We start from the raw sequence: 12,320 nt of genomic DNA on the forward strand, positions 1-12,320 counted from the left end.
AATTCCCAGCCCTACCCAATAACCCACAATAAAACCAAGTAACGTGCATGATTTGTCATTGTCAAAACCCACCAACAATGAGAGAGCAGTGGACTTAGCTATCCCACCAGGTTTACTCCTCCATTAATGTTTTTGTTGCCATTTTAACGGCACGATTTATTGCATCCATTTTTCTTTTCTCTTCCCATAGGTTTCTTAACTGACATTTTGTTGCCGGGTTGAATTAGATTTTTTTTTATATACGTTTTCTCTTCCAGTAGTCTTCTAGAAGTAACTGTCAAAGAATAAATGCCATTAGTTTTATCTAGCTTCTCTGCTAGAAATGTACAGTTGTTTTGGTAAGTGTGTAATGTTCATACCATAACTGCAGCAAATCACTTAAGGTTTTCCCTTACATGAGGAAAATGTTTGAGGGGCTAAATGTAATGTTCCCAAACTTGGTTGGTCTGTGACCCCATTTTGATATGTTTTTCCACACCATGTAACAAAAGTGACATAAATCAACAGCCAATGTTTACTTTCTTATTTGGGGCTATGACACCATTACAAAATCAGTCTGACAGTACTTCATTCTGAAGACGGTATGGTTTGAAGTGATTGAAATGCATCAGAAAGGTATTGGGAAGTTCAGAAGATCATCAAGCAATAATTGTGTATGATTTTCTGTGTACAACAGAACACCATCTTTGCTTTCAATGATGTTCATTTCCCCCCAGTCTGATTTGGTGCCTGGTCCTGTCCAGTTGGATTGTGAGCAGTGTAGAGGGAAACAGAAGACACATACACTACCGGTCAAAAGTTTTAGAACACCTACACATTCAAGGGTTTTTATTTATTTTTTACTATTTTCTACATTGTAGAATAATAGTGAAGACATTAAAACTTTGAAATAACACATATGGAATCATGTAGTAACCAAAAAGTGTTAAACAAATCAAAATATATTTTATATTTGAGATTCTTCAAATAGCCACCCTTTGCCTTGATGACAGCTTTGCACACTCTTGGCATTCTCTCAACCAGCTTCATGAGGTAGTCACCTGGAATGCATTTCAATTAACAGGTGTGCCTTCTTAAAAGTTAATTTGTGGAATTTCTTTCCTTCTTAATGCGTTTGAGCCAATCAGTTGTGTTGTGACAAGGTAGGGGTGGTATACAGAAGATAGCCCTATTTGGTAAAAGACCAAGTCCATATTATGGCAAGAACAGCTCAAATAAGCATAGAGAAACGACAGTCGATCATTACTTTAAGACATGAAGGTCAGTCAATATGGAACATTTCAAGAACTTTGAAAGTTTCTTCAAGTGCAGTCGCAAAAACCATGATGAAACTGGCTCTCATGAGGACCACCACAGGAATGAAAGACCCAGAGTTACCTCTGCTGCAGAGGATAAGGTCATTAGAGTTACCAGACTCAGAAATTGCTGCCCAAATAAATGCTTCACAGAGTTCAAGTAACAGACACATCTCAACATCAACTGTTCAGAGGAGACTGTGTGAATCAGGCCTTCATGGTCGAATTGTTGCAAAGAAACCACTACTAAAGGACACCAATAAGAAGAAGAGACTTGCTTGGGCCAAGAAACACGAGCAATGGACATTAGACCGCTGGAAATGTGTCCAAATTGGAGATTTTTGGTTCTAACCGCCGTGTCTTTGTGAGACGCGGTGTGGGTGAACGGATGATCTCTGCATATGTATTTCCCACCGCAAAGCATGGAGGAGGAGGTGTTATGGTGTGGGGGTGCTTTGCTGGTGACACGGTCTGTGATTTATTTAGAATTCAAGGCACACTTAACCAGCATGTTTACCACAGCATTCTGCAGCAATACGCCATCCCATCCGGTTTGGGCTTAGTGGGACTATCATTTGTTTTTCAACAGGACAATAACCCAACACACCTCCAGGCTGTGTAAGGGCCATTTTACCAAGAAGGAGAGTGATGGAGTGCTGCATCAGATAACCTGGCCTCCACAATCCCCCGACCTCAACCAAATTGAGATGGTTTGGGATGAGTCGGACCGCAGAGTGAAGGAAAAGCAGCCAACAAGTGCTCAGCATATGTGGGAACTCCTTCAAGACTGTTGGAAAAGCATTCCAGGTGAAGCTGGTTGAGAGAATGCCAAGAGCTTGCAAAGCTGTCATCAAGGCAAAGGGTAGCTATTTGAAGAATCTCAAATATATTTTGATTTGTTTAACACTTTTTTAGTTACATGATTCCATATGTGTTATTTCAAAGTTTTGATGTCTTCACTATTATTCTACAATGTAGAAAATAGTAAAAATAAAGAAAAACCCTTGAATGAGTAGGTGTTCTAAACCTTTTAACCGGTAGTGTACGTGTTTCTGAGAGTTTCTTCACTTTCAGGAATGGGGTCATAAAAGCTTATATCTCCAACCATTTAAAAAGTTAGAGCCACATTTGTAGGAAGAAAACAGAAACCGTTCTGTTTGTCACACTCACATTTAATATTGAATATCGGAGGTTACTTACGTAACCGCGGTTCTCTAAACCAAGCGGAACAGTTTCTCTCGCGACCCCATTTTCAAATCAGGCGAACCCACATGGGGTCGCGACCTCTAGTTTGGGAAACGCTGCACTAAGGTAAGGGGAAATCATTCTTTAAGGTAGATCCTTAAGGAAAACCCTTAAGATGTTTTATGCAACCAGGCACAATACTGTTTACCACTGTAGCGAAGTCTTCAATCATTTAACCAACTCAAAAATGGTTGTCTGTATTGCGTGTATCCCTTTGTGTAAAGGGTGGTGTGACCAACCTACTATAGTAAGAAAGGTGAAGATGCACAGATGCAAAAGAGAACATTCCGGTTCCTTTCTTATTACTTCACATCTATGGAAATAAGTGTTTGGCGCTAGGAACACAAGCATTTCGCTACACCCGCAATAACATCTGCTAAGTATGTGTATGTGACCAATAACATTTGATTTATGATTTATTTAAGTGTTAAAAGCAGCCACAGCCTGCTCCAAAAAAACACACACCGACAGGAGGAGATGTGAATCAACGCAACGTACTGATCTAATGGCGGATGATTCCACAACTCTTTATGGAGTTAATTCATCCAAAACAACTCACTCCAGTCATTTCAACACCACTAAATCAAAACGAAACAAATCACATCAGAAAAACAAGGTTATTCAGACTATGGCACACATTAGGTATTAGGACAACCAATCAATCTTAAATACCATTCTCAATCCAGCGTTTTTGTCACGTTTTAAAACCAAGAGGGATGCAAGCAAACACAAACCAGTTGTCAGTTTTGACAAAGCCTGTGCACGTCAGGTAAAACAACCACAAACCAGAGAAGTTCACTTTATTCTTACAACCAAATGCAACATGCTGATACCTTTTGTTCTGTTCTTTTTAGAAGCCACCTCTCCAGAACTCATCTGATTTGGGAGAGGAAGAACAGTAATAGAACAGCGAGGCCATTAGTGCTAATTCACAATAAATTACAGCCATGGTTGATAGTTAGCCTGTTAGACCCTTAAAATTCAGTGACCTTTAAACTTGCCGGAATACTTAGTGTAGCCCCCAGTGCCCTTTGCTTTAGGAAGGGATTAAAGACGTAGCACAGTAGTTAGAAATACAATGGGTGTGAAAACGGTGGCACACACAACTATGCAGTTAGGCCTACGTGAAAAGTTATGTGAGCAAATGTTACCACATATCGTATAAACTACTCACAAGGTAAGACAATGGTAAGCTCTACCGTTAAACAACTACTCAAACAAGTAGCTTTGCAATAGCCACCCTCTTCGTCCGCTAACCCAAAATCTTTCAAGTATATTCAGCAATTAGACTTAAGAATGCAAAGTTGTCCTGAATGCAAACAACTTTAGTTTGGGTCAACATTAATGGTTTTGGGGTTATTACAAATACTGTATTTCCTCATACAATGTTAAATCTACGTACCTCTGACTCTTGTCCATGCCCCACAGAAATGTGGTCTGATGCAGAATCAAAACTCAACTTCTCCAAAAGTATGACTGATGATTGTATTCATGAATCAATGAATGAATGAATGTTAACCTCACACATATGCAAACACAAGCAAACACATAACCTTTTTTTTTATCCTGAGAGTAAAACTAAATGAAAAATGGAAACAAACTAAATATCAGGTAAAGTACCTTCAGGTTTGACTTTATCTAGCATCCACAGGCTTGTCTTTAATTTTTTTCAAAGAAAGGAAGAGCTTTTAGCTTCAGCAATGGTCAACAACAATGTAGACTACTCATACAACAGACTCACAACCATTAAAAGAAGTAGGCTATCTTTTGGCTTTTCTGTTTTTGGAACAGGAACCTCTAAAATTATGGTGGAAAATAAGTATTTGGTCACCTACAAACAAGCAAGATTTCTGGCTCTCACAGACCTGTAACTTCTTCTTTAAGAGGCTCCTCTGTCCTCCACTCGTTACCTGTTTTAATGGCACCTGTTTGAACTTGTTATCAGTATAAAAAGACCTGTCCACAACCTCAAACAGTCACACTCCAAACTCCACTATGGCCAAGACCAAAGAGCTGTCAAAGGACACCAGAAACAAAATTGTAGACCTGCACCAGGCTGGGAAGACTGAATCTGCAATAGGTAAGCAGCTTGGTTTGAAGAAATCAACTGTGGGAGCAATTAATAGGAAATGGAAGACATACAAGACCACTGATAATCTCCCTCGATCTGGGGCTCCATGCAAGATCTCACCCCGTGGGGTCAAAATGATCACAAGATCATCAAAAATCCGAGAACCACATGGGGGTACCTAGTGAATGACCTGCAGAGAGCTGGGACCAAAGTAACAAAGCCTACCATCAGTAACACACTACGCCACCAGGGACTCAAATCCTGCAGTGCCAGACGTGTCCCCCTGCTTAAGCCAGTACATGTCCAGGCCCGTCTGAAGTTTGCTAGAGTGCATTTGGATGATCCAGAAGAGGATTGGGAGAATGTCATATGGTCAGATGAAACCAAAATATAACTTTTTGGTAAAAACACAACTCGTCGTGTTTGGAGGACAAAGAATGCTGAGTTACATCCAAAGAACACCATACCTACTGTGAAGCATGGGGGTGGAAACATCATGCTTTGGGGCTGTTTTTCTGCAAAGGGACCAGGACGACTGATCCGTGTAAAGGAAAGAATGAATGGGGCCATGTATCGTGAGATTTTGAGTGAAAACCTCCTTCCATCAGCAAGGGCATTGAAGATGAAACGTGGCTGGGTCTTTCAGCATGACAATGATCCCAAACACACCGCCCGGGCAACGAAGGAGTGGCTTCGTAAGAAGCATTTTAAGGTCCTGGAGTGGCCTAGCCAGTCTCCAGATCTCAACCCCATAGAAAATCTTTGGAGGGAGTTGAAAGTCTGTGTTGCCCAGCGACAGCCCCAAAACATCACTGCTCTAGAGGAGATCTGCATGGAGGAATGGGCCAAAATACCAGCAACAGTGTGTGAAAACCTTGTGAAGACTTACAGAAAACATTTGACCTGTGTCATTGCCAACAAAAGGTATATAAACAAAGTATTGAGAAAGTTTTGTTATTTACCAAATACTTATTTTCCACCATAATTTGCAAATAAATTCATTAAAAATCCTACAATGTGATTTTCAGGATTTTTTTCCCTCATTTTGTCTGTCATAGTTGACGTGTACCTATGATACATTACAGGCCTCTCATATTTTTAAGTGGGAGAACTTGCACAATTGGTGGCTGACTAAATACTTTTTTTCCCCCACTGTATATCTATATATAGAAAAATTAACTTTGAAGAATTAGATCAATTCTGAACAGGGAACAACTTGAATCCACTACTGAGATGTCATTGTACCATACAAAAGCCTGCAGGAGCTGCAGTTCGTCTTACATCATACACATTTAGTCTAACCACAAAATAGAGAGGATTTAGGCTCAAAGCTTGAATTGGGCAGGATCGTAGACTAGCAGGTCAACTACCTCTGGATGGAGAAAACAGATGAACAGTCTAATTTAAAATGGAACATTTAAAAAGAATCCAGCCTCTCTAAACTCAAATTGCACAATTTGAGTTCGAACTCAGGCCTTCGTTGGCTACACGAGCCAAAACTCCTATCTTTTCTCTCCTTCTTCAAAATGAGAGGCAACAGTGCAACACAAGCTAATTCAACCACAGTTTTGACTGAGGTGTTGCATGAGGTTTTTTCTACTATGATTTGCTTCCAGGTCAAAACACCACGTGATTGATACGATACAAGTCTTCTACCTCTGATCCCTGACTGCTGGCAAATCGCGTTTTCAAAATCCCTGGTGCACACGCAAACAGAGCTAAGGGTCACAGTCCAGAGAAAGTTGATTCTCACACAAAGTGTGCCCATGTCATGCCCACCATAAATCAATTGTCTTACTTAAAAACACATACGCAACACGCAGACAAACAGGACAATTGTATTCCCAAAGGAGAATTCAATCATTCTGGAAAAGAAATAACTCGGGGAAAGATACCTTTGGTTTGGATTATTTTATTGTCCTCTAATTATGTCAAAGGAAAGAAGAATCATTAGCTACAGTGACATATTTTGACATAGTATGTTTTTTTTAAAGGACTGGTCCATTTGCTAGGCAATATGCAGGAGTTGAGCAACAAAAAAACATTTTAGGCCAAAGGGCAACACGCACAGGGAGCAACCAACCAGGACGAAGTACCTTTTTTCAGCCTTTCCTTTTTGGGAGCAGGAACTTTTACATCTAACATACAAACAAAACAAAAAATGAAATTAGAGACAGCATGGACCATGTCGGAGGGGACTGTACGTGCCAATTTCAAAGAGTGCACTGTGCATCATACTGCCAATTTAACACAATCGCTCAATCAATATCAAACAGAAACCAGTCACTTATTCCTGTCATGATCCTTTCCTGTACAAAAATGCATAAAATACTTCATCGATGCCCATAACCGTTGATAGTGACCATGCTTGTAGATCATAGACACTACACATAAGAGTTCAAACAACATATTTATTCGATAGACAGACGTTTAAACTACCTCACAACATAAACAAAATGCAGTGTTCAGATATTTTATGTCAAGATATTAACAGGCTTACATCTTGCAATATGCCTCCTTAAAATAGCTGTTTCATAAAATGGCCTAAACTGGGCAATTGTCCCTCCAGTCTGAAACAGAAATAGACCCCTCTTAGTCACCATGACCTTCGGTAAATAAAAACTGAAAACAGTCTGAAACCCCTCCGTAAATACTTAGCCCACATGACCACAAGTCAACGTGGACGACATTCCTAAACTCTGGGGTTCAGGCTGACCTTTATGGGGCTGTTTAGCAAGAGATGGGTGAACGTTTGGATTGAAGATAAGTTCCCATAATAGCATGGTGGTATATTAGCAGTTATAGTTTAACAAACATTTGCAACAAACAGAAGTATCAAAACATTAGTTCCACATTCAGAGAATAGGCCCTGCTCAAGTATTCATTCCCATTGCATCATTCCAACAACACACTCAGTGTTTTCACTTCCCATATGTAAGCCTAATACCATCAAGTCATAGGAATTTAGGCACATCAGTCTTCCTAGACCTACTTCTGGGAAAAGAGAGGCGACTGCTAGACTTAGGACAGACAATGCAAATAGATACAGCACGCTTTGAATTAAGTTTACATTACTACCAGCACAACAAGCTAATTAAACAAAGGTGATCATCACTGACGTCATCTGTTATAGAGTATAAAAACTGCATGAAATGCAGTATCTAACATTGCTTTGCTTAAAAGCTACATGACATCATATTTCTTTTCTAATTAAACTAGGAGTCACCTGAACTGCAACATCCAACGTTATCAGAAGCCTGAACAGTGTTATGCGGATGGTTATATAGATAGAATAAATGGAAATAGCTCATTACAGTAAAAGGAATTACTGTAAGGCTTAAGAGTATAGATTAAGTGATTCATTTACATTTAAAAAATGTATTACAACTAAACGCGAAACAGTTTAACTGGCAAAATGAAAAGATTAGAATAGCACAAAGGATTAATTCAGGCCAGAACACAGATGAGCAAAGAATTAGTGCATCACAAAGACGGTGAGAAGGACAGATTGCAGAATCTTAGAAAAAGTGCAAAGCATAGTCCCAAAAGTCCAGGTCAATATTCCCAATGGCAAGCGCCATCGCAGCAAGGCCAAAGTCGAGGAGGACAAAAACATAATATCCTTTTCTCAGACACACTGTCCTTCCTTTGACAGGACCAGCGCCAGATTCAACTTCCTCCAGTTACAGTTGGGGGGGGGGGGGGGGTGACCTTTGACCTCACCCAGTAGACTAGTCTCGTTCTGCTCCTCATGGATGGCAGGCTAGGAGACGAACGCTCAGGAGCTTTTGGCTATTGATCCTGTAGGTCTAATATAACGCCCTGAACCCCACCGTCGTTCTGGGACGTACCATCCTCCTCCTCTGCTCTCTGACTCTCTGGATCCTTCTCTACGGGAGGTGTGATCACGTCATAGAGAAACGTGAAGAAGCCGTAAAACCAATCAGAGCCCTCCTCGGCTAAAATACCGAAGACTTCCTCTAGGGAATCTGCGTTTTCATTAGTAATTTCACCGCCATCTTTGGTCAAGCCTGACAAGAGAGAGAGAGGAGAAAAACAAAGGGAAGGGAAGAGGAGCGAGAGAGAGAGAGAGAGAGAGAGAGAGAGAGAGAGAGAGAGAGAGAGAGAGAGAGAGAGAGAGAGAGAGAGAGAGAGAGGGGATGAGAGAGGATGAGAGAAGAGGAGCGAGAGGATAGAGAGAGAAGCAAGAGAGAGAGAAGAGAAGCAAGAGAGAGAGAAGAGAAGCAAGAGAGAGAGAACAGGAGCGAGAGAGAGAGAGAGAGAGAGAGAGAGAGAGAGAGAGGATGAGAGAAGAGGAGCGAGAGGATAGAGAGAGAAGCAAGAGAGAGAGAAGAGGAGCGAGAGAGAGAGAGAGAGAGAGAGATTGGATAGAGGATGGAGAGAGAGGGGGAAGAGGAGAGAGAGGGGGAAGAGGAGCGAGAGGATGGATGGAGAAAGAGAGGGAAGAGTGACAACAAAATACCCTCTTTAATAGTTGAGAATAGCTCTCTCGAAGTGCAGAATTACGAAAGGTCGTTGCCAACTATGCTCAGGGATTGTTGTCGGTAAGGTACAGTCATGTGTTCTGGTCTTTGATTGGTTAAGACTTTATTAGTCCCTTTATTTGTTAGGATACAAAGGACAAGAGCTATTAGGCTAGGCATTGTGTGAAATGGGAAGTGTCAATAATAAGCCAGTATTTTAGATACTGTACATGCAGCAGGTGAACAACGTTGCAATATTGTTGGTTTTCAGCGCAACTGCACTACAGAAATGTAGATTGTTGTTGCAATGGTTGTTGGAGTTAAATAACGCTGTGTAGATGCTGCCAGAGGACTTCAAGCTCTTTTGAGCCGCATACTAAACTAAATAGCTACTTCTGAACAACAGGAGTACTTACATGGAACTATTTGTTTATGTGAAGTTTTAGTACCGATTCATAGGGAAGTTAACAAAGATTGGCTGTTTTTAAAGCCACACACTTGGGTTTTTCCAATTGAAGTAAGCTCATGGCACTGGTACTCAAACACAATAAAACCAAGTCAGTCATGCATGAGTAACATTTTAGAGATCACTATTAGAAAATGCACTTGCCGAGTAGTACTTTGGCGTCCTCCACATCGAAGTCGCCATCGCCATCTGCGTCATACGCTGAAAGTTTACCTGCAAAAAGGGAATAGTCTTAAAGTCATGTCATAAAAAAAATTCCACAAATAAGCCTGTTCTTGGCCTTTCCATCAAAATCATTGCGAGGGGGGGTTGACTCAGAAAATACCAGTCTAAGGGACATACACTTCCTCTGTAATTACAAACAGTTAATAGGTCATTGTGATTGTTTTAAATGTGATCCTCCTGGTTTTAGTGATACTTCACTACTTGCCAATGAAGTCATACTATGGTGTTCAGAGTGGAACCGTATCTTATCTACAGCTCAGCTCTGAATTTCTTCTGCATTTCTGAGAGGGAAGTTGTGGTCATGGTGATACTGCTGACCTGCAGTCACTAGCTCTCCCACAGTCAGACTGATGTAGCCAACAACCCCATGGATAGGACGCTAGTCTGTCACAGGACCTTGATGAAATCAAGCTATACCTTCAATCCAAACAATTTGCTTCTTCAAAATCAGATATGAGAAATAAAACATTTAGTATGAGTCAAATAAATAAAAGGGACAAGTAAAGAGAAGCCATGCAACATAATATATATATATATGCCATTTAGCAGACTCTTATCTAAAGTGACTTACAGTCATGTGTGCATACATTTTCGTATGGGTGTTCCCAGAGGGAACATCAGCAAGCTAAGACAAGTGCATACTGCTAAATCATTATTTTGAGGCATATTATAACGTAACCTATTCAAAACTAATAACCGATAGAACTGAAGGTATTTTTGTGAAGTATGATGCTTGAATTGTTTGGTGATACATGCAAGTAAAGACCATACCTTGTAAAACCTCTGAAAAGTTATAACGGAATTCCTTTGCTCTCTCTGCTTGCAAGATTTAAAAAGACACACACAGGAGCAGTTTGTTTAAAGGGGCATCATCAGTAACAGTGTCAATATTACGTCACGTTACACATATTCAATACACATTCTTTTTTTTTCTTTTTTTTACAAAAACTATTACTAATTTCAGTAGGAATTCCTCTTTCCCCTTAATTTTCTTCTTCATAAGGTGCCTGAAATGTGTTTATTTCTAAACCACATACAACATTTCAGTTCCTGTATTATTCAGAGAAGGCATTAAGTGCAGTTCTCATGCACCTACAGAAAGGTTTGTGGTCAGAACATCATCTAGAGGGTATTCCTCAATTTAGGCTAAACATTGCAGGTTGAAATGTAGCATACAAACAGCCCAATGCCCTACATTCTACATGATATTATACTGTATATTGCAATACATACATTTTGTAACGTTGTGCATTCTTATATTTAAATCAGATATAACTTATTTCTTATGCTATTGTAAGACAATAAGAGGCAATAGTTTACTTAATTTACAGCCTGCAGATAGTTACTTAGAAATAACTTCTGTACACTTTGTTTTCTTTGAGATTCATTGACATACGTGTCACTACCATTTGATAGTTAGTAGTTACCAATAGTGTGTAATTCTTTGAGGTGAGTATTGTAAAACACAAAGTTCCTTTGTTAATAACATGTCAATACCAAGTACCAGCTTAAACCGGGCTGTAAAATAAAGCATTACTATTTATCATAGGGATGAGGGGAGGTCAGGTGACTCACCGATGACGTTGTCGTAGTCCACCAGGTCAAACCACACCACGGCCACGGAGCTCCACACCCCCAGCAGAGCCAGCACCATGAACCAGGTGAAGATCTTTGTGCCGCTAAAACCACCAGCACCACCACCACCCCCACTAGCAGCAGTCTCCATTTTCACGCCATTCTTATTCACCACTGCTGCGGGCTTCACCTCTGGAAAAGAAAGGACAAAATGAGTATGTTAGTCATTCTGACTGGAGCACAGGCTACCGGGACATATCTCAGTCACTCTGACTGGAGCACAGGCTACCGGGACATACAGTGCCTTGCAAAAGTATTCAGACCCCTTGGATTTCTACACATTTTGTTGTGTTACAAAGTGGGATTAAAATGGATTTCATTGTAATGTTTTCTCAACAATCTACACAAAATATTCTGTCATGTGGAAGTGGAAGATTTAACATATTTCTTTGAACAACTAATAAAAATTAAAGTCGTTGCATAAGTTAACACACTATTGGTAGTTTGTTGTAACCAAGTATTGGTGCTAAACTGTGTGTTATTGGATGCCAGCATGCTAGTTAGCTATGGCGTCATAGTTAGCTAGCTGAATAAAGTAAGTTGAGTCTAGTCCTTGAAACATTGAACCGCTGTAGTTTACATCAATTCTAATTTCTAAAGTGGAAGTTGGGAGAGTTTTATTCGGGTGGTTCAGTGAAACAATTATAGTTTCTGAAGTGGAAGTTGGGAGTTATATTTTTTTTTGGGTGAGGGAGGCCTTGCTCTCTCCTTTCCCAGATGTTTAGTTCATTTCATTCCGATCTCCTCTGCATTATTGTAGCCATCTGCTACAGCCTGTCAACTATGCCTCTGCCTATCCCTGTTCTCTCCTCTCCGCACAGGCTACACAAACGCCTCACACCGCGTGGCTGCTGCCTCTCTAACCTGGTGGTCCCTGCACGCACCACACACCTGGAGTT

At 40.4% G+C, this 12,320-nt stretch overlaps 1 protein-coding gene across 6 annotated transcripts in view; it reads right to left on the reverse strand.

Annotated features, from left to right (window-relative positions):
• The window catches only part of LOC121549650 (aspartyl/asparaginyl beta-hydroxylase-like), a 60,136-nt gene that overhangs the window by 25,977 nt on the left and 21,839 nt on the right, over positions 1-12,320 (reverse strand). For 4 of the 6 annotated variants that reach the window (XM_045210372.1, XM_045210370.1, XM_045210371.1 and 1 more), the window contains exons 2-4: positions 11,362-11,553; positions 10,558-10,605; positions 9,706-9,774 (exon numbers count right to left, since the gene is read on the reverse strand). In XM_045210372.1, the coding sequence (XP_045066307.1) occupies positions 9,706-9,774; positions 10,558-10,605; positions 11,362-11,553 (309 nt within the window). The remainder of the gene's footprint in view (positions 1-9,705; positions 9,775-10,557; positions 10,606-11,361; positions 11,554-12,320) is intronic. The other 2 variants (XM_045210369.1, XM_041861437.2) reach the window with 2 other exon arrangements.

This window comes from Coregonus clupeaformis, chromosome 34, assembly GCF_020615455.1.
Source record: "Coregonus clupeaformis isolate EN_2021a chromosome 34, ASM2061545v1, whole genome shotgun sequence".
NCBI lineage: Eukaryota > Metazoa > Chordata > Actinopteri > Salmoniformes > Salmonidae > Coregonus > Coregonus clupeaformis.